At 32.6% G+C, this 22,521-nt stretch overlaps 3 protein-coding genes across 12 annotated transcripts in view; 2 read left to right on the top strand and 1 right to left on the bottom strand.

The window, feature by feature from the left end:
* The window catches only part of LOC129789858 (serine/arginine repetitive matrix protein 1-like), a 982,101-nt gene that overhangs the window by 778,533 nt on the left and 181,047 nt on the right, over positions 1-22,521 (top strand). The window lies entirely within an intron of this gene.
* Positions 1,615-2,290, top strand: LOC129789981 (electron transfer flavoprotein regulatory factor 1). Its single transcript, XM_055827131.1, has 2 exons — positions 1,615-1,788; positions 1,863-2,290. Exons 1-2 carry the CDS (start codon positions 1,750-1,752, stop codon positions 2,070-2,072), a joined length of 249 nt encoding a protein of 82 aa, XP_055683106.1. The 5' UTR covers positions 1,615-1,749; the 3' UTR covers positions 2,073-2,290.
* On the bottom strand, positions 2,287-21,171 carry LOC129789900 (synaptotagmin 1). Of its 4 annotated transcripts, none has more exons than XM_055827023.1 (9): positions 20,526-21,171; positions 16,634-16,790; positions 15,681-15,961; positions 15,299-15,397; positions 14,898-15,092; positions 14,603-14,779; positions 7,537-7,645; positions 7,251-7,384; positions 2,287-5,969 (listed from the first exon to the last, which is right to left on the bottom strand). In XM_055827023.1, the coding sequence occupies exons 2-9, from the start codon at positions 16,773-16,775 to the stop codon at positions 5,772-5,774; spliced, it is 1,335 nt and encodes a 444-aa protein (XP_055682998.1). In that variant the 5' UTR covers positions 16,776-16,790; positions 20,526-21,171; the 3' UTR covers positions 2,287-5,771. The 4 variants fall into 4 exon arrangements, with proteins under 4 accessions (XP_055682998.1, XP_055683000.1, XP_055682997.1 ...); XM_055827025.1 differs by having other exon boundaries at positions 15,299-15,391; positions 20,526-21,050; XM_055827022.1 differs by having other exon boundaries at positions 7,537-7,654; positions 15,299-15,391; positions 20,526-21,049.

Below are 22,521 nucleotides of genomic sequence, written 5' to 3'. Positions count from 1 at the left end.
TTCTTGAAAATCTTCAACGTCTGCGTGATCAAAGACGCAACCTTGGAAGGAAATTAAAATGAATTTAGAATTCAATGGAAATTTTGCCCACGATGGATAGAGATACGAACATATTAACCACTTATGGACGTGCTAAAAATACACTGTAAAGGTTGATTTGTTTTGTATGTTTTAGCAGAGCATTTAATGAGCAATTGTTGTGGTATACAAATATATGTTAATTACCCAGCCAAAGAACTTGGTCAAAGTGAATCTTCTCAAATACAATTGAAAGAATCACAAAATATTGATGAATTGGAAGCAACGCACTCGGTGATTTTTAAACCAACATTATGCAGAAGACAGTGGCATTTGCATTTTACGATTGTGGTTCCGTCGTGCATTCCAAAGTATATGATGTGGATGGAGCATTGCGACAATATGCAACACCAATCAATGGTTGGTCATATTAATTGGTGGCACCTTCTCACAGTCAGTGGCTGAGGGAACACGTGGGTCTGCCCCTGCGTCGCAAATTCGTGGTCCAAAGCTTTTTGTGTGAATGTTGTGATGCGGGATTTTTTCACTATCATCACCCTCAGGGCCCCTCACTTAGAGCGAGCAGTTATTTTCCCAAATGTCTCTCTCGCGATGTCATTAGCAAAGCAATTAGTCTTGTCAACATGCTGTTGGATACATAACGCTGCTTTAATTGCACCGTGCGAGACTTTTTTAGCTTAAGCGCAATTTGGACTTAATTTTATTTGATCATTTGGCCGTTAAATGAATGAAGAATTTGAATTTTTTATAGGGAGATTTTATGGATGAGCTGTATGAGCTATTCGCTGGTAGATGGTTAAACATATCAGGGTGGGATTTAGGAGGTTGGAGGCCTTTTGATCACGATGAAACATTTTGAACAAAATTATTTGTTTCTTTTTTTAGCTTAGATTCGGGCTAGATAATGGTTAGATGTACACAGATGTACATATATTTATTATAAATAATAAAAAATACATAAAAAAGACAAGAAAAATTATTTTTCAACTAAAGTTCTTGAAATTTCGCGTATAATGTTCTAAAATTCTTCTTCTAATCGAATTTCTGTGACTTTTGTGAAAATAATAATTTCTCCTACTATTATTATGCTCTTAAAGTCAGTAAAGAAAATTTTCCAAGTAAATTAAATATAGTAGTAAATGAAGTATTAAATCTACTACAATTTAGTACCAGAATTAGTACTAAATATGTGCTAAATCCGGGTTAGAGCGTAATAAATCAATTTTTATTCATCTTAAACGATCTTTTGTTAAAATCCTATTTTGAACGTTTTATTGAGATTTCTTTTCGTGGGATCTATTTCGTTTTTTTACACATAATCTTACAAAATGTTTCAACGAAAACTGAGGACCTAATATACTCAGAATCTCTATGAAGATAATTTTAAACTCAAGTCAGAGATGTCTAACAACTTTTGTCTTTCTTATTCCTAAATCTCATTGTAAACATTGAACTTAAAGTTCAAAATCAACCTCCTAAATTCATTGTATCCCCATAAATCGTCCTCCTAAATACACCCCTGAATTCTCTTGTAAGAAAACTCTTTGTAAATTAAATTTTCTCTTTGTATTTGTGTGATAAGGCTTGACATTCATTTGAGGTTTATTTTGACGCGATTTCCCAAAGAAAAGAAAGTTTATGTAACTCGGAGGAAGTAATAAGAGGTAGGTAGTTAATAAGTTTGTTGAGAAAGCTTGGATTTTTCCAAAGATGAGCCAACGGTCCAGAGTAATTGAAGTCTACAAGAAGGTGAGTAATTTGTGGTGAAGAATTTAACTTAATTGATTTTGTTGACTTTCACTTTTATTATTTTTTTCTTCCAGCTGCAGTACATGGGTCGGGAATACCCTGGAGGTCCGGAAAAATTCCGCCAACGCTGCCATGCTGCCTTTGCAAGGAATGCCAGTGAGAAGGACCCTCAGAAAGTTGAGGAATTAATTAAGAGGGGAGAATTTGTGATTGAAGAGTTGAAGGCTCTCTACAGCCTACGAAAGTATCGGGCGATGAAGAGGAGGTACTACGAGGAAAAATGATGAGTTGATTGAGGAAATTGGAACCAATATCGAGGACTTCCTCAATTTATTATTTATCCACTAAATGGGGGTGTATGATGAAGCATAAAGAGGTGATAAATTAACATCCCCCAATCCCACAATTTTCCACGTACACTGAAAGGAAAATAAATGTGATAAGAGGAGAAAATTTATGTTTTTTTTTGTAAGAGGAATTAAATAAAATGTTTTGAAATATTTGTCATAATGTTTATATTTCTTTTTAGTATAATATATATTACACCAGAGAAAAAACAATCTACTTATCAACAAAGTAATAGTTTTCATGTCTTCCATTCTTGTAATCATAAATTTATAATTTTAATGATAATTTATTATTGTTTATATTCATTTTTTCTTCAATACATAATGTTTTTTCATGTTTATATATTCATATTTTTTGGTATATATATTTCACTTTATTTTTTTTTTATTTCTTGCACATTTAAATTCTCCATCACGTGCGGCGCTACATTTAATTTTTTTGTGAGATTTCATCTTCCTTTCTGGTTATTTTTTTGCTCATTTTTTTTATTTTAATAAATCTTTCGATAATACTTTTACATTCCTATAGCGATTTTTTTGCACCACATTCGTCTTTTCGGGGGATGATTAACGAAAAGATTTTTTTTTGTATTTATTTTGTATGGATTGCACATAAATCTAAATATGGAGCATTTTTATTTTATTTTTTTAATTTTTTTTTCAAGCAAAATCTGCTTCTGATAGGGAAAAAAAAATAACTCTGCACTTATTATTAAATTTTCTTTTATACACATTTTATAAATTACAAAATGAAGGATGATGACCCAAGAGACTCACGCAATCCTCACCAATCTTTTAAATCTCTTTCTTGGTTGCCTCATTGAACTCACGGCGTAGTACGAAATTATTACCACCTCACCCAGTTTTTTTTTTCTAAATTTATTTACAACGATTTTCATCATCAAAGAAAAGCTTGAGAAACTTTTCTGGGGGATAGAAGCGATAAATCATGCGCAGGATCCTTTTCAATTTTATTTCTTTTCCTTTTTGTGTTTGCTTTAGGAATCTCTACCGTATGGCTTTGCCCACTCATCCTCCTCATTGGGATCCCCACAACACGATCCATCGTCTTCTGCTTCTCAGATTTTTTAAACAATTTTCATTTTTTTTTCAATTCTCAAGTTAATATCTAAAAATTTTCATCATTTCTTCTATTTAATCTGTAAATATTATGATTTCAATATTTCTATTTTTGCTTTTACTATTTTTTTTCATTTTAATAATTTAATGCTGTTTTATGCTAATTCGATGATGCACTTGGTTTTTAATGTACGATTTCTTTTTACTATCTTTTGGATATATTTTTCGCAAATATTTTGACGAGTTTTTTACTATTTCCTTAATGTTTCTTTTTCAATGAATATCTACTCTTTTTTTTTACTTTTCCATAAAAATTGAAAAATAAAGAAAAAAACATCTTTGGGTGCTTATTTAGGGGTTGGTGCATTCGGTTGGATTTTCTTTTGGACCTCCCTTTGGAAACAATTGAAAGAAAAGTAATTTTTAAAAGAATTTCTTATTTAGGGGAGGTCCAACAATGAATTTTCTATCATAAACACGGTAAGGAGTTTGAGAAAATTGAGAAAAATAGAGTTCATACTTTGCAGGAGTTCAAGAAACTTAAGAAAATTTCATGAAATATTCAAAATTTGATTTCTTCTAACTTCTCTCTTCGCAGTTTCTCCCCTTATGTTGAACATTTACTCCATTTGCCCGTCTGTCGTCTTCTTTCACCCCCTATTGCTTACTTTAACCCCTTCTAGCTGAATCTTTTTTTGAAATTCGAAATATAATTGAAATTTTCAATAAATTCATTTGCTTTTCCCAAAGTTTCAACCCTATTTCAACTAATTTTCTTAAACTCAAAAAATATGTCTGAAAATTAAAACTTTCGATGCAAAAATCGAAAGCTTACGACTATTGAATATTTTTTTTTGTAGTACGAAATTTTCTATACTGTTGCAAGTACGAATTTTTCATATTTTTGCAAAATGATCTATGTTTTTTTTTGTTTATTATTATATTATTAAATTCCAGTGATGATTTTTTTGCATTTTATAAAAACAGATATATTGTGCAATTTACAATGTCTTACCTCATGTTTTTTTCTTCTATTTTCTTTGCCATACGTTTAAATCATGTCTCTACTCTCTAGCAGTTTTTTTTACGACAAATGCATTGTAAGAACTAAATAACAACATTTCCGTAGTCTTTTTTCATCTACTTTTCATATTTTTTTCTTTATTACATTTTCTTCTCTAACCTCTCGCGTAAATCCTCTGAGGATCCTGCATCGCGCCCTATTTTTTTGTTTAAAATAAAATTCATGTAAAAAATGTTTTATTTTTTCAATTCACTATGTTTTAGATTTCATTTTATGAATTTTGTGAATTTTTCACGGAAAAATAAATCCTTGATGATTTAATTTGAAAGGAAAATAAATAAGAGGGTGGAAAAGGGGAAAATAATTCGAATAAATCTGTACAATGATATGAAAGTTTTTTTTTTGGACAAACTACAATCTTTGGTCTTCTAGCTCTTGGGAATGATTTTTTACATCTTTGTTTTTCAAACTTCTCTCTCACTCTCATAGATTAAGTTTTATTTTTAATTAATTTATTACAATTAATTCGAGGGCACAATTTATTGTATCTTTTTTTTGAATTCTTACAACGTCTATGTTCTTTTATCTTGTTTTTTTTTCATAAATTCTCACATTTCTTTTTGTTTTCTTGGAGCAATTTCTTCAAGATGACAAAAAAACATGAATCGACCTCTTTCATTTTTTTTTCATTAGAGATTAATGATGGAAACATATTAATGAGAGAAAAACATTTAGAATGCGGAAGACGAAACAAAGTCCCTTAATTAGTGATTTTTTTTGTTAAAAATTAGAAAAAAGAATTACGCCATTTTTTTTATTTGTAACAAAAGCAATTTTATTTGTTTAATTTTTAATTTTTTTCCCATTTTTTTTCATTGAATTTCCAATTAACATCAATAAATATTTTAAATGGAAATTTATTCACACTGGAAAATGCTTAATTATTGTTTCAAGACAGGGGTTAAATGTTCATTAAATGTCATATGCGACGAAAGTTATAAGAATTTATGTATTTTTCTTTTAATTCTTAAATATTTAACACAAGTTTCTCATTTTTTTTACTGTATATTTGTCTTTTTTTCTCCATTTTTTTTGTTAGAATTGTTTTTGCGCAATTTCTCATAAATTTTTCGCGAAAATTTGATTTTTTATGGTTTTCTAACGCAAAATTTTGTTTTTTGTTTTTAATTTTTTTCTGTAATTCCAAAAATTAGCAGCAAGAATTTAGATACTGGCCTCTATTTTTTGAATAATATTTTTTTGGTTTAAATAATTTTTCTTTGTTACTTAATATAGGTCCTTGTATGTTTATTTCTTCAGATTTCTGAGAGGAGATTTAAAGTTTTTCTTTTCTTTTTATTTTTTTAAAATTGGTTTTGCTTTTATTTTGTCTCGTCCTTTGAATGTTTTTAACACTTCGTTGGGCGGACTCTTTTTTAAAGGATGTTTTGTTTTAGTTCAAAGAGAAGGGGAGAACAAGTGTCTCAAACAGCTACAATCAAAAGTGAAGTTTGCCTTACTTAGTGTCCTGTTTAATCCTTCTTCCCTTCACCATCTTCGGGATCTTTGAGGGTGTGCCACTGAGCGATGGGTCTCCGTGGGGATGCCAGCATGTCGGACCAGTGACGTAGCTCGGTGCCTGTTGCATTGTAGCCTAGCATGACCTTACCAATAGGCTCAGATGTCCCGATGCGATCATAATCCACAACAGTTACGACTAGTTGTACTTTCTGCGGGGATTTCAGGGAGGCTTTTTCGTTAGTTTTGCAATTTTATTTTTTTTTACAGACATTTCGGTTATCTACTTGACTTGTGGGAGTTAAAAGACGGATATTCTTCTACTCAAATCAATCTTCCATCGAAACTTTATCAGATTGTTAAATGAAGCACAAAGAGAGGTGATGAATGAACCTAAATTCACTGGATGTAGCTTCAATGCAAGGTTGTTTTGAATAGAATAAAATGGAAATAGGAAACATGGAGAAGGCTATACTAAAGAGGATAGACAGTTACTACATTTATTTACACAGAAAATAATAGATTCACATCTAACACCAGTAGGAACGTTTAGTTTTCATCGAAATAAAGTCCAAACAGGACATTTTGTTCAGAGAAAGGATACTTTGTCACTTTAAGATTATGTATATTGCTATGTATGTGTTTGTTGTGCATTGTAGCGTGCCTTCCTTTTCTCACCAACAGACGGAGATTACGCTGTGTCGATGTAAGTGGCTTTGATTTTTCTCGTGGGCAAGAGTGAAGAGTTTTCTTGATTTTTTTAATTTTTTTGAAATAAGAGATTGCTAATAGAGAGTGGCCAGAGGGAAGGTAGTTTCAAAGTGAAGGATCTTATGGTAAATTAAGAAATTAAAATGTGAGGAATGAAGTGAGTATAATAAGGATATAATGGAGGTAGTTTAGTGGAGCTGATTAAAATAAAACAATAAGGGAATTAAAGTTTAGAATTCGTTATAAAATAAATTAGGAAATATGATTTGTTCTAGAAGACGTTAACGAAAAAATATCCAAGGAGGTAGTTTTCAGGAGAAGGTGAACGAATAAAACCAAAAAAGAGGTAGTTTTAAGGAGAAGGAAAACATATATAATATTAATGGAAGTAATTTTCAGGAGAAGGTAAAAAAAAACATTAAAAAAAAAGAAAATAATTTCTAGGAGCTGGCCATGTGAAGGAGACAGTTAAGAAGTAGACAAAGAAACTACAGGGTCGTTCCATAGTGCTCCGCACAGAAACCTATATAGAGGTTTTGGGAATTTACGACGATAGTCTACACCTCCAACCAACTATCTCCTTTCCAGCGTATTCAATCCCATACAGGAGGTAGTTTATTGGAGTCATTTTATTTAGTTTTTTTTAGACTAAAGGAAAAACTACAAAAGGAAGTAAAGACAGAGAGAGTGTTGTTTGGTGTGTTAGATAGAATACGCTCGAAAGGGGAGAAAGTTGCTTAAGAGGGGTGTTAAAGTGCCGTCGCAAACCCCCAAAACCTTACCTGTATCTGCTCGAACGGAACCTCAAAGGAGAACGATTCATTGTAGTAAGGATTGAGGGTGCATTTCTTGATGCTTGTCTTTTTCTTCTTCAATCTCTTGCCGTTCTGCATTAAAGCGATTTTCACGTAGGGATCTGTAAAAGAAATAATAAAACAAAGAAAGAGATTAAGAATTAATTAATTAAAATTATTATTTTGCATTGGAAGGAGAAATATAATTCAAATTCTACTGAAAATATACAAAAGAATATTGAAGAATAAAAAGAAAAGATTGAAAAATGAAAACCTGAAAGTCCTCCAACGTCCATCTTCTTGAGATTCTTCGCCTCCAAGATAACAACAGTCAGTTTCCCCGCTGTCGGGACATATCGCAATGAGAAGCAAATGTCTCCCAACTTATTTTCCTACAATAAGAAAAGGCGGAAATTGTCATGTACATACTGCAATAATGTAATCTAAACACAACACTCTATACACTGTTTTTATTGAATTTTCATCATTATTATTGACACTCATTGATGAGTTTATATCGTTTATATTGATTGTCTGCAATGGTTATTGTACAAGTTTTTTTCTTTTCTTAATTAACAATTGGCAGTTTGAGGTATTTTTTATGTATATATATAGCACTGACTTTCCTCCCCACGTGTGTGGGGGGAGAACTTTTCATTTAGGGGTGGTTATTGGGATAAGAATTTTCGGGAGGATGGCTTATATATAATAAATGAAATGGATTTGAAAGAACATCTTTTTTTTTTAAAGCACAAAAACCTCAAGGAGCTTTAAATATATATTTTTAATACACATCAAGGACATCAAGACTTCTAAGAGATAATCTCATATAGAGGGGTTAGAGGTCAGCCACATTTGAGGGGGGTGTGTGTGAAAAAGTGCACTATATTCGAGGCAAGGATAAAGGGAGTGGGGGGATTACAATCATTCCGAAAAAGGGTTTTTCTTTTTTTTTTCGTTCATATCTGTGCGATTCTGCACAATTTTATTGGAAGGACAAAAAGAGACCACAAACATCCATAATAATAAATATAAGAATATGTATATTTCGTCTCTGAAACACACACAAGACATATTTGCGCGTTTTTTTGTTTCTTCTCTGGGAGCTTTTTCTAAATATAAATTTTCACAACAATAAAAAAAATAATGTTTCGTAGAATGTACATAGTTGTGTTGTTCTTTGGTTTTAATATAGAACAAAAAGGAATTATATTGTTCAGCGCCTCTGAGCGCATCTATACGGAGGAGAAAATCAATATGAATTCAGTAGCGGAGGCGGGTAGAACAATGTCTGGTTTAAAGTTCAACCCCCACTGTAATTGTTTATCTTTCGCAATTGCAGAAAAGGCTCGCCCGTGCGGCATTGCATGACACAATATATTGGGGTAAGTGGGTGGATAATATATATTATTTTCTGCCTCTTCCGCCTAATGAGCTGTAATCGGATATTATTGTGCTAAAATTGGGACAACAATTTCAAAACATTTAATAGGTCCAGAGTGCGCCATTCTCCCAATTTGAGAGCTTTATTTGAGTGTGAAAATGTAATTTTATACTCTCTGACAATATTTCTTTTGTTGTCTTATACTTTAAGAAATTGAATAAGATTTTTTCTTGTCTTTGTAATTTTCTTTTCATTCCAACCTTTGGTGATAAAGTTTCAATAAGAGTTGAAAGCTATAATTGAAAGCTTAGACTTGAAAGGATTTTTTCTTCAGAAGAAAAATATTATTGCTCCTGGAGCAATATTTCAATAGAAGAGCTTTTAATTAAGCTTTCATTTTTATTAAGAAAAAAATCTCAAAGAGATTTGATAGGATTTCCAAGAAAAGAAGAAAGCTTTATTGTTGCTTTCAATTTAGAAATTATTTAAACATTTTGTAAATAAAAAATATTATTTTATAGTGAAGGAAATACGGAAAAGATCTTTTTTCAAATAATTTTTAAAGAGACGCTTTAGAGGGTTAGTTTTACTCTCCTCTTCAGACCTACGTGTATATAATTTACGAAGTATTTTAGAAATAGAAACACACAATTAATTAGCAAAAAATTCTCATAGAGAAATCGGCGAGAAAAATGTAACTAATCGTTTTATATATTAAAGAATTAAAGTTTGAAAAAGAATTTTAAAAATTCTTTCAATGAAGTAGGTTAAGTCAATCCCTGATTCGTGTTAGAACTTTAAACCATTATTCAAATCCACCGTTTTGCCTCATTAATTTATCATCATTAAAAAATAAATAAATAAAGTGTTTAATGTCGAAACTTAAATAAAAACTGTCAAAGCAAAAGACATAGAGAAAACAATTTTAGACCGACGGAATTGAGAATGAAAAAAATCAAGAGACTTTTGAAACATTTATAAAGAGAATATGACTCATGTGAGGGATTTTATGGGCCTGAGAGTGACTCCATTTTGTGACACTCAGCTCTCAAGCTTTATATTGAATTTTTGATGACTGATGATGTGCCTTTCTTTTTGCTTTTACTACTGTTGGCCTGTGCTGGTCGCAAATTCTTTCCTAAATATTTTGCATAAAAAAAGTTCACTAAAAATGTTTTTTTGTGTCTTCGTTATGCAATAAGATTTTATTTAAAAAGTTACAACAAAAAAGAATTCAAACTCTTAACGGATTGGGAGAAAAATTGCAAAGAACTTCAATAAAAAAGAAACTTCTTTTTGCCTTTCCGTTGAGAGCATGCAAAAAGTTCCAAAAGAGGGGTGAGAGGGTGTGAAAGTGTGGAGAAAAGCTTTTGATACAAAAAAGGTGTTAAAGAAATTAAAAAAAAAAAAGTTTAACTTTATTTTATTTACTCATACTTATAGTCTGTTTTGTGTGTGTCATCCAATACCGGCCTGTTGAGTGTTGAGAGAGAGAGAGAGTTGTCTTATCTAGTATGAAAATTCTATAAAAGTTTTGATTTTAGTTTGTTGAAAAATCAAAATAATGTGAAAAAGGAATTTTTAAAAATTAAGTATAGTGTAAAAGAATTGCAAAGATGAAAGTTTTTCTTGGCAAAATGTCTCAATTTTGTACGAATGGTAAAGTATTGAATTTTTCAGAAGCTGCGTGAGCGAATAAGAAAAGAAATTATGCTGAATAAATGTTGTTTCTTTTTTTTTTCGTAATTTGCATTTTATTCCAATTTATATTGCCATGGGATGATGAAAAAAAAAAGTTTTGCAGCAAGAGAGTTGCGTAAGGAAAATGAAGAAACTTTCTTTTAGAATAAATTTGTGAGGAAGAACATTTTTCAGAGAACAAAGCTTTTAAAATGGAACTTTTAGTGCCCAATTAAGGATGGATGTTACTCTTAATACATATTGCAGTCTTTTGTGCTTCTTCTAAATGGAACACCCCCACTATGCAGCTTTTCCAACTACTTATAGCTGCGGTGTTGCATCTAGAATTTTTGCTTTCTTATGTCTTTTGATTGTTTATTTTTAATCGTCTTATGATTTTTTTTAGAGTTTTTCTTGTGAAAATGAAAATGATTTGTTTCTTTTTACAGTGTTTTCACGTAGCCATGAGAATCAGAGTGAATAAAAGAATGACATGCTTTTATCAAAAGTGCTTCATTATGTTCTAAATATGTATATATATAGAGAAAATTCTTTGTATAACAAAAAAGGAGGGTTAATACGAAGAACTACGGTGAGGGAACAAAGTGTTACAAAAATTTGAAAAAAAATCTTATAAATAAAATTGAAACCATGTGCAATAACAATGTCTCTGTGAATGAAAATAAAAAATTAAAAAGAATTTATAAATAAAATAAATATTAAATAAAAATAGAAAACTTGTGGGCGGTGTAAGCTTTTCATTTCAAAAATACAATTAACATTTTTCTTGTATAGAAAAGAATTTAAAAAGAGAAGATGAAGAAAATGTTTTTTTTTTATATTTTAAAGATTTTTTTAAAAAGAAATGACGGACAAAAATAAATAATTTTTATAGAGAGATAGAGAGAGAAGAGAAGAGAAAAAGCATTCACCAAACTTACTCCAATCACGTAAAACGTGTTACAAGACGAAGTGAGGGAGAAAATGGTGTTGACACCACCACACAATTATATAGAGCTTTGAGAGAAAACTTTCAACTCTAAAGCTTCCCACGTGTGATGGCTCTTCTACATGCCACAACAAATTTTCTTTTCTTCCACAGAGATCAAAATGTAATACAGAAAAAAATAAATAAACAAGAAGAGATTTATGGGAACATAGAGAAGAGAATGAAGAAGTAACATAAAAGGATTAAACATGAAGAGGGGTTGAGGAAAAAAGGAGGTTTTAGTGTTGAGAAAAAAATTCAAGTTCACATATTATTCGAAAAATATCATTTTTCTTTTTAAATATTTTACTTTTTTTTTTAATTCTATTTTTAATGATAATTCTTGATTTTGTGAACTTGAATTTTGTATATAAAAAAAAAGAAAAATTAGGAAATTATAACTTTGAGGATGGATTTTCGATGCTATAGCCAATTGTCAAATTTCATTTACATTTTTTTTCTTAACTTGTGGGTCCATTTTTCAAAAATGAAATTTACCTTCTATCATCGCCCAAATTATTAACTAATAATTCAATTTAGAATATTTTTTCTCATTATTTGATTGCCAGTTCAATTTGTTTTAATAATTTGAGCGATATATCTGCTTAATTTTAATAAATATTTCTTTAAAAAATCAAGGAGAAGCTTAGATGATGCTTTCAGTACAAAATAAATTATTAAATTAAATACGATCACCTAAACCTCCCCCTATTTTTCAAACAAATTTCTCTTTAAGAAATAAACGAGAAAAATAAACTATAAACGAAAAAAAAAAGAAAACCAAGTTCTTTGCGATAGAAATCAAAATATTTCCTCCATGCAGGAAGAAATATTTCTGATTTTTTTCTCAATGCGGTGAACTTTTGTTTCTTGTTTTTTTATAATTAAAATACTTACGTGAATGAGAATTGATTTGGTTTTTTTGGTTTTTGAAGCGAGACATGCAAATTTTTTTTGTTGAAGACACAACCATTCACAGGCGTAAGCACAGCAGAGAAAATATGAGGAAAAAAGAGAAAAATAATTTACGTCAATAACTGTAATGAAAATTAATTGTAAATTTTTTTTTTAATCAAATTTGATTTTTTGAGCTCTTTTTTGGTGAAAAAGTCAATTTCTTTTTCGCATGAAAAAAAAAAGATTTTGGAGACCAATTTTTTTTTGCTTTTGGACTTGCTTTGAGAACAAAAAGAAAAGAAAAGTAAAATGGCAAAAAAATTGTGAAAGAAAATGTTGAAAATTAATTAAATTCGGTGAGAGAGAAAGAAAAAAAAGAGATTTGGCAAATTTTCAAAAAAGATTCCAAACTGCGCAAAAGTGATGTAAAGAAATGAAGAACGTAAAATGTTGGCTCATAAAAAGGTGATTGAGAAAAATTGAGAAGCGAAAATGTTGAAAGAACACTCTTCAAATTTTTTCTTAGAGTTTTAGAATTTTAATCATAAACTCTGGCGCTAATTAGTTAATAAATCCAATAGATTTTGTAAAAGATAAAAGAACGTCTTCTTTCAGCACAAAATTTAATTAAACGTGTTGGTAGCTTCTGTACACAACTCAGATGAGGTAAAAAAAAAGTAGGATAAAAAATTTGAAAGAATATTATCTTGATAAGAAATTCACCTGTAATCAGCAGAGGGATGGAATTTTAACCTGCCTCTTTTGAGCTTTTTAGCTCAAGAAGAGGACACTTCCCGTTGAAACGTATGATATTGCGTATTATATATATATATAAATTCTAAACGAACAAATTCTCTTTTTCTTTGTAATATAATAAAAAAAGTTCTTCTCAAGAAACAAAAAACGAAAGGAGTGTGGAACAATATAAAAAAAGTTTTTATATAATAAATATGAAACTCTTAAAGACATTCCATTCCAAAGTAAAAAAAATCAATTTGAATCTCAATAAAAAAAAACTCTCAACAGTATATAAAATCGAAAAGTTTCTCAATATAAGAATTATATATAAATATATAGTAAATATGAAACTCGAAATACAGAATTTGTGATGAAAATGATGTTTTATGTAAACATTTCCTCTTTAGCCATTGCTTTGCATGATTTATCTTATCGTATACACATAATTTTGATATGATATCAGCTCCTGGGGGACTTGGGTGGTCATGGTGGGAGGAAAAGCTCAATTATTTCTCACAATTTGTGCTCTCTGGCACACACACTAAATTATAAGCTAAGCTAAAACCACCTTATCTTGGTGAATTTATTTCTCTTTCCACATTTTGACTTTCTACTTCTCATAAACTATTTTCTATACATAATTTAAGCTTAATGTACGGGAAAACTTTCTCCTTTTCTCTTGCATAGAGGAGCTTTTTTTATCCCTCTTAAAATGGTGTGCAATTGACTCGCTTTAATGGGAATATTTCACTGAATTTCTTTCTTCTGATTATTTTTTTTCTTGTTAATATTTTACTGCAAAAGAAATTTTCTACCTCTGCCCTGATTTTTTTTTACTTATTATTCGAAGGAGTATGGATTGACAAGAGAAGGCAAAAAGTTGCGGTTGTTGGAAAGTTTATATAAACACGGAAAAGCACAAAAAAGCAACTTGGGGTGGAGCTTTGCAAAAAAAAACGATGGCGGCATATTACTAACGAGCGGTGGGAAAAATAAATACATATAGCCAGTTTGTTGAAAGTTGCAAAGTTTATGTACCTTTGTGTAGTGGAATTGCAATTTAGAAAGTTTATATTAGGTGGTATATAGATAGGGAACTTTTGAAAATTCTATTAAGAAGTTCGAAAATGAATTATTGCTTGGAAACTTTGGGGGATTAATGTGTTAAATGTTAATTAATGATTTAATATTAGAGGTATTTTCGTTAAAAATTCTTGGTTATTGATTTTTGATATTCAATTCGAAAGTTAAATTTCGAAAATTCGATTTTAGTAACTTGATTTTGAAAGTTATGAAGCTTTGAGAGGGTAAAATTAAAGTTTTGGTTAATTTTTGAAGGAATATTCGTGAAATTTGTGTATTTGAGTTACAACAAAGGTTCAAAAATTATTTCTCTAATTAATAAAAATAAAAGGAATTAAGCATAAAATAATTATCAGCAGTTCCCTAAAAATATTTGAAAAATATTTTCCATGTTGAAATTTTCAAAAAAGCTTTTCTATATCGAATTTGCAAAGCTCCACCGCAATTGATTTCCTGTGCTATGTGCTTCCCTATTGAGTAGAAAGGATTTTCACACCTTATTCGGGGGCTAAATTGGCACTTTGGGGGGAATTCAAAATGATTTCTGTGCAGAATGCTGAACAATCGTACCTGACCACCTTCGCCTTCGACGCTCTGCAATTCTCGCCATTCTTCGATGGTTTGCGCCAGATCAATTTGGCACAGGGGCACCTTGACCTCACCAATTTGATCGTGCTTCGAGAAGCGATCAAAATCAAATATGGCAAACACGAGGGTTTTATTCATGGCATCAGCATAGGGGAGACTCTGTGGGTGGAAAATTCAACAGATTAGCGCAAAAGGATTACCAGAAGGGATTACCGAAGAGATTAAACAAAAAGCTTCTAATCAGATTTTATGCGGGAGGCATTGTTTTTTGGCTTACTTTGAAGACGAACGTCTCATTGAAGACAGGATTGAGAGTCTTTCGGTGGACCTTTGTCTCGAATTTCTTCTTCTTATCCGGAAGTAGGTAGACCTTTACGTAGGGATCAGATGTACCACCCATATCCAAGGCTGGAAGTTCCTCAGCTTGATTCACAGTAACGGCCAGACTGTTGGAATTGAAGTCATATTCGAGCTGTGGAAGAAGATGCAAAATTATTCCACGTGCTATCATCCCCCATTTTAGAGACTTAAGGGTGGATCTCTTAAACACCCCTCAAAAGGGGTTCCTGTTAAATATTTAATTTGTATTAAATGTCTATATAGGTTGTATGATTATATATAATTTGATTGTTTGGCAAAAATAAGCTCGAGGGCAGAGCTGCCTCGGTTTCAACTCACTTTGTAGTTGAGTTTGCCAAGCTTCTGCTCACTCTGTTTGCTCTCGCCCTCGTCCTGCTCCTCAGCATTCTCCGTGAGCTCCTCCATGTCCGGCTGTACCTACATTTGCGTCACAGTAAATATCCAACGGAATGATGATGATGGAGTTTATGAGACAAAGGTTGATTTTGTTGAACATTTTTTGGCCAATGGGTTTGAAAAGAAGAGAAAAAGAAACAAGAAATGGTTTTTTTTTTTGAGGCATTAAAATGGCGGATGTTTTTTTTTTTCTTTTTTCTTCTTCTTGCATTTCCCCCGTTCCATTCATGTGCTATACGAAAACCTACGCATTTTGGGATAATAAAGATTGAGCGCGTGAAGCATGGTATCCAATTTACATTACCTTTTCTTTGTAGGCAGACCCAAGGAGTTGTACCGACTTGAGGTCCACACCCTTCATGCCCTTCTTGCCATCCTTGGAGCGACGCTTCCGGAAGCACCGGCGGATGCAGCAGAAGCAAATACCGAGAATGACGACACCAACGCCAATGAGAATCGCCACGAGACCCCACGTTGGGATCCCCATATCATGAGCAAATTTCGTTGCCATCTCCACTGCCTGCTCACCCATCTTTTCGGCCTCACCTTTCGTCGGGGTTGGGGCTGTGCTGGTGTCTTCAACCTCTGCAAATGTACACGGAAAATTATTTATGAAATTCTTCCACCATGTTTTTCCGCTCTTTGTTTTCTTTTTCCATTCTATTCCGATGGTTTTTAGGCTTTCACCGCAGAGTTTATGCTTTGGCTAGATATGAGATTGAAGCTTGTGAAGCTTTTTGAGCTTGAAAACAATATTTTTCTTAATTTAATTAATTTATCTGCTGAATAAATAATTTATGAAAAAATAATTTGTGTTTTATTTCAATTAAACTTGAAGAGTCATAAGCGAAGATGGAGGCGCCTGGTAACTTTCTTGGTTCTTTGTTTTGCCTGAATTTAAAACAAGCGTTTATTCAAAAGCAACTCGATTAATATCGTATCAGCTTCAGTGTAAGATGCCTCAGAATCAGCAATGGAAGCGCCTGGTTGAAGAGCTTAAATCCTTTAAATATCTAAACTTATTCACAAAACTTATAAAGCTTTAAAAAATCTTTTTTTCTTTATAAAATTGTCAAAGAAATCTCCTTATAAAGAATAAAAGAAGAAACTCAATCTCAAATCTATTTAATAATAAATGTTCAAAGCTTTTCAACTCTGAGTGGAAAGCTTGATGAAAAATAAACCCGCGAGCAATGAAAAAGCTCTCTAAATTGCGTCGAAATTTTGCTGGAAGAAAATGAAGAGGAAAAAACTCACCCAAATCTGCCTCCGTCGTGGTGGTGGACTTGTGGTGCTTGTGCCCAAAGATGTGAGTAGCAAGGGTGGTTGCTTCCGCGGCTACATCGGCTACCTCCTCCGCAGCAGCCTCGCGTTTCCATAGTTGTGCCTTTGGTGCCATACCTAACAAAGCTCTCTGAAAGATCGCATGAAAAAAAGAAAGAAAATTGAATGATCTGTATTTGGGATGGAATTTCGTTGAGATTCACGCACCCTCAGAGAAATTAGCTTCAGTGCTATCGATTTTGTGACAGACAGAAATAAATCCGAGTGAATTTGGTGTCTTGCTGGATGATGGCATGAAATGATTGCCAGAGACAATAGGGGATGGGGGTTATTTTTATCGGAGAGAGGAGCTCACGTATGTGTGTGTGCGGCAGAGATTGAATGAAATTTTCTGGTGAGACGACGGCCCACATGGAGGAAATTCAGTAGAAGGACAAACACTTTACGCGCATCAATTGAATTTTCCTCTCACCCGGCTCTCTTGTACCCTCATTTTCTTTGCAGCAAAAAAAAAGGTATCCAGAGAGTGAGAGAAAAAAAGAATCCTATGTCCTACACCCTATTTTCATCCCCATATCGAGGGTTGGAAAATACACTATACTAAGTCGAGTTAGTATAGTATATTTTTAACGCATTTTTCGATTGTTTTTGATGTCCCTCATCTTCCCTCAAAAGGACAAATTCGAATATTTGTTCCCTACAAAGTTACAACGAAAACTGTAAAAAAATTTACATAAGAAGCAATGTAAATCTCAAACTTCAAATCGCTCTCCTGAAAATCAACAAAAATGAGTTAGTATAGTATATTTTCCAACCCTCGATATAACGTCGTTTTTCTCGCCCTCCTTTGTGACTTAACGCCCACTTCTCGCATTTCTTGCCTCACTAAGAACATTCTTCCTCTTGTCAGCAGCCAGACCCTGAAAAGGAGCTTGTGGATGACGAAGGGAAGCAACCCACTCGTGGGTGAAAGTACACCACACCACGCATTCAGAGAGACCCGGACTTCTTTTATCGTCCCTTTTGTGAATCAAAAAAAAATTCTCTCTGCAAACCGAATTAAATTGCATCATTTTATTATCATTTTAATAGTTGGCTGCACCTCTAAAGAAGAGGTGAATCACTGCGAAAATCCAACATCTCATTTTAGCAAATAAACATCCAATTATATAAACCTTTTAGCACCCACTCTGTGTGCATTTTAATGGGAAATCGTGAAAATTTATATACAGGAGCAATTCGTGCGTTTCATCATGCATAATAAAATAGGAGCTTTTAAATATTCATTCGTGTTTTGCAACATCCTGCTATTCCTGCGGCTTTAAAAATAAATTTTTTTATATACATTTGCCTGAAGGATTGGGAATGCAACACTAAAATAAATTTCAACAAAAAAAAAGCTCTGACATTGCAATTTGAATGTGAAAGTAAATCATGGACATCACGAACTTGCAATCATGGTAAAGCTAAAAATATAAAAAAGAGAATTTCCCAACATAGATCTGTTTGAGGAGCTTTTTCTGTTTGATTAATTCCAATTGATTAGTGGATAATTGGAATTCATTCAACCGTTTTTAATTTGTTTGTTTTCAACGTTTTAAAAAGGTGAATTTTGCGATGAGCTTTTGGTTAATCCTGCAAAGAATTGTTCGAAATTTTGTGGTGAAATCTTTGAGAGAAGTTGAGAGGATTTAAAAGACATAGAAGAGACTTTGTAGAGAAGAAAGAAAAATTATCTGTTTTAGATTACGAGATATTCAGCATAATTTTGATAAAAAGCTTTTCTTTTATTACAATTCGTCAGTCATTCTGTGAAAAATCCTTTAAGAATTTGACAGTTCCAGAGCTCTTTAAAGATCTCTTAAACTGTTTTCTGGAACAATAAATTCAAACACCAGCTGTTAAAATCTTACAATAAAACTTCTAAATTGTAAGAAAAGAAAAGATCATTGATAGAATCAACCTCTGAATGAATCTTTTTATCTCATTGTCTGATTAAGAATTTATTAGTTGGTGTTTCATTGATAAAGGTAGATTCAATGAGCAATGATAATTTATAAATAAATCCATATATTATTAACCCGAAAATCTTTATTTATATCTGTGAGATAAATTGCTATATCTGAAATAGCCTTTCCCATTAAATTATGTATTTTCATCTCATACATCAATTTATGTGACAGCTTCCAAGCTAAAAATTTCTATATTTCATTGAGAATAAGTTTGAGTTTTAAAAAAAAATTTGAAAATAGATTTAAGCGAATTTTGGTCTTTATTTAAATTCAATTTAACGTATAAGTTCTGTTAAGAAGCTTATTTTAAGTCCATAATAAAATATTCATCTCTGAAACTCTTATAGCATGCATATGGCACTCTTCATCTTATATTATGCAATGATTCTTCTTTAAATTATTCAAACTTCTTAAAATAATCTTATTATTACCTTCAAACCCTTCAAACAATATTTAAATATTTATTTTAAATACTTTCAGCGTTGTGTAGTTAACTATAGTATTTTATTGTCTTTTAGCGCCATCTGGAGCATGAGTTGCTAAACAATCTTAATACTTCTTTTGCTTAAGAAAGAATTAAGTGGTCAAAAAGTCTTTTGACGACCAACAGTAAAAAATAAATCAAGATCTTCAATAAATTCTGATAAGAATTCAAAATAATTTTAAATAAAAATTGAATATTTTACCATTTTATTTCTCAGGAAAATTTCTTTAATTTCCTTTCAGAAAAATCCTATTTAAAGACGCTTTTCCAAGAATTCCTTTTTATTTGTTCACAAGTTCATAGTTTATGCAATTCTAGAAAGCTCACCAGGAGTGGCCGTGAAAGGTCAAAGCACGCAATTTTCTGTTCAATGCTCCAAAATTCCTTGCAACTCAATTATCTCCATCACCACCCCTGTAAATCCCACCCCCAGTAAAACTTGCAATTTAGTGTGAAATTTTAATGGACTCCTCTGCAAATTAGTGATGTTTCGAATATCACTGACCCACCTTCTACATACATCTCGGAAAATTCCCTTCCCCCATCCCTCGGAGCTGTGTGTGTGTGCCATCTCCGTAAGGGCGGCAATTTTCCATTTGCACAGACATTTGCCGCCCTCGCAATCGAATTAGTTCCCATAACGTGGTGTCACACATATGCGAATCCGCTCGAAAGCTCTGAATGGAAAAATCGTCGTCAATCGCGCGAAAAAGGTTCGATGTGACGTGCCTAGAGGCGTTCAAATATCAATTTATCCTTACACAAATGGTCGAATTAAATCGCAATGTGGGGGCGTCTGGCGCGGATTAATAATTATATCTTCGCTAAATAACCCCCAATGAGGTCAATTGAGACGAGCGCGAAAAAAAGAGAGCGCAGACGAGCATCAATGGCGAAGTTTCATTCGGAGGGTTGTTCATGGAGCTTTTTCATTCACCACCATTTCCCCCAAACATGAGCGTGAAAACGTGAAAATTCAAGGGATTTTTCTGGAGAAACTCAGCGTGGACGAGGGACCCGGGAGGCGCGTGAGAGTGGAAATCCCTTAATAAAATATTGATTTGAGGATTGAAATTCGAGTCACTGCGACTCTCTTGAGGAATGTGTAACGAGGAGTTGGGCTTACGTTTAAGGTCATTTGATGCTTTTTCGGTGGGGGTTGGGGGTGAGGGTGGGCGTGTAGAGGGGTACGAAGGTGGGGAAAAAGGATGAAAAGTTGCGAAAATTGAGAATTTCTCGTGATGAAGTATTTACAGAGGCGCAAAATACCTCAAAATCATCTCCATTTTCTCGCCCACGAGCAAAAGGGATTTTTTCCAGGAAATTTTCTCTGCAACTTTCCACACATCTTCCCACGAATTTTTCTTACCTCTCTCTACGTGCTGTATGTATATATATCCCAAATGTGTTCCTCCAGAAAGCACCTTTACACCTTCCTCTTAACCAGTTTCAGCAATTGCGGGTTCTCCTCCGGGGGGAGAAAATGATGAAAAAAAGTTGCACTGGGGGCCCTTTTTGCAATTTCTATGGAGCTCCTTTCGTGCACACACAGAGATTGGTCACAAGGAATGTTGTAGCGAACTTCACGGGGTTTTTTGTACGTTAAATCACGCACATTCACGCAAAATTCATCCCCAAGCGGATGTCAGGTGCACTTGTGGTTAATTTTAGCACAAAATCACGCACATTTGGTTACTCTTTGGGGCGCAAAAAGATTTTTTTCTTCAGCCCCATAAAGTACGAACACCAAACACTTTCAGCAATATCGCACAAAATGGTGTAGGGTACAAAATCGATTCACTGACGATGATGGAAAAAAGTGTATAGCATGCGCCTTGGGGCCCACAGACCTCGATGCGCATCACACAGAAATCACCCCAAAAAGCTCCCATACACACTTCATCACAGCTTATAGGGTGCTTTTCACCCTGGAATACAACCCCTGAGCACCTCCTGAGAGCTTTTTCAATGGGAGGTTTCGTACTACCCAAACTCGCGCTTTAGGCTTCTGTTTCGATGTAATTTTCACAAAAATACCGGGAAAAATCGCCACTTGATTAGCCTTATCAGTGCCACTGACGCAGTGACGGTGAAATGATACGATTCACAATCGCTTTAGCTTTATCGCGAATTGGGCATTTATCTAATTAATTTAGCCAGCAGGCATACAAAGAGAGAAGAAATCTCAGCTCTGAACTAATCTTATCGGCTGTCTGGTAGAAATTTGGTCAAAATACTCTGAGCGACCCCATTTCATAGGCCTAAAATGAATAGATTGTTCCTTTGTTACCTTCTTTTGGCACGTTAGAGTTTAAAATAGAGTCATAGAGTGACCAGAATATGATACTTCTAAAAAGTCATTAATTTTTTGAGATATTTTTTTTACGCCACGATATGTGGTAAGTCTATTTTTAAACCCATTTTTGAGCCCTTTAATACATTAATTTGGTAATTTTTAACACGCCACAGAATTTCTGACTGATAAATTTTGTATTAGGAATTTAAAAATGTTGAATTATTTCCTTAAAGGCCGTTAAGAAGTTATTAAAGTCAGGCCTTTAATGCCCATTCAGACAAAAAATTACGTATTTGAGGTCAAAGAAGTAAAATAGAATATTTTCTTACTGAATTAATTAAATTGGATTAGCTAATCCTTAAAGGGTTAATTTTAGTTTCAATTGAGTACCTAAAATTTAAAAATTATCATTAGAATATTTAGGCCAGTAGAATTAGCGGAAAATGACCCCAAACTTTTAAATAAATTCGGCCTAGCCAAATTTTGCACCATTTGATTCATAAAAATATAAGAAATTTTTTAATATTTACGTGCATGCTCTAAAACGTATGCTCGCTCATTTCAGAAAATGCGTTTGAAAAATTTTTCATACATTTTTCCATATAAGGCATCGAAGCCATTGAACGAACATGCGACGTCGCTGAATTTCGTGTTCCGAAAAAGTATGATTTGACAGTTGAGAATTTTCGAGTAAATATTTTTATTTTTGTGGGGATTTTTTTTGTGAAATAATGTGTTTTACTTATTATTTCTGCATTATCTCATGTAGGAAGTACTTTTTTTAATCCTCGTTATAATTTGTTGATTAATTTAATTAATCTAAAATAATTAATTAAAATGAAATGAAAAATGAAATTGTAAAAACTATAGTATTTTATGTGGTTTGTGTGAACAATTTCTTGGAACCCCCCAGTGACGTCACTTGTTCGTTCAATGGCTTTGATGGCTTTTATGGGAAAATGTATGGGAATGTTTAAACGCATTTTCTGAAACGAGCATAAGTTTTAAAGCATTCTAGTAAGTATAAAAAGGTTTCTTATAATTCTCTGAATCAAATGGTGCAAAATTT

The sequence above is a fragment of the Lutzomyia longipalpis genome, chromosome 2 (genome assembly GCF_024334085.1).
Source record: "Lutzomyia longipalpis isolate SR_M1_2022 chromosome 2, ASM2433408v1".
NCBI classification, from domain to species: Eukaryota; Metazoa; Arthropoda; class Insecta; order Diptera; family Psychodidae; genus Lutzomyia; species Lutzomyia longipalpis.
Note: the sequence above shows the minus strand (reverse complement) of the source record. Positions and strands in the feature narration are given on the sequence as shown.

Bases quoted from the DNA above. Each gene is read 5' to 3' on its own strand.
- LOC129789981 (XM_055827131.1), top strand. From the start codon at position 1,750: ATGAGCCAACGGTCCAGAGTAATTGAAGTCTACAAGAAG. The intron at 1,789-1,862 runs GTGAGTAATTTG...TTTTTCTTCCAG, and splicing joins TAATTGAAGTCTACAAGAAG to CTGCAGTACATGGGTCGGGA.
- LOC129789900 (XM_055827021.1), bottom strand. From the start codon at position 16,775: ATGGCACCAAAGGCACAACTATGGAAACGCGAGGCTGCTGCGGAGGAG. The intron at 15,962-16,633 runs GTGAGTTTTTTC...GTACATTTGCAG, and splicing joins CACGACGGAGGCAGATTTGG to AGGTTGAAGACACCAGCACA. The intron at 15,093-15,298 runs GTGAGTTGAAAC...CTTCTTCCACAG, and splicing joins TTGGCAAACTCAACTACAAA to CTCGAATATGACTTCAATTC.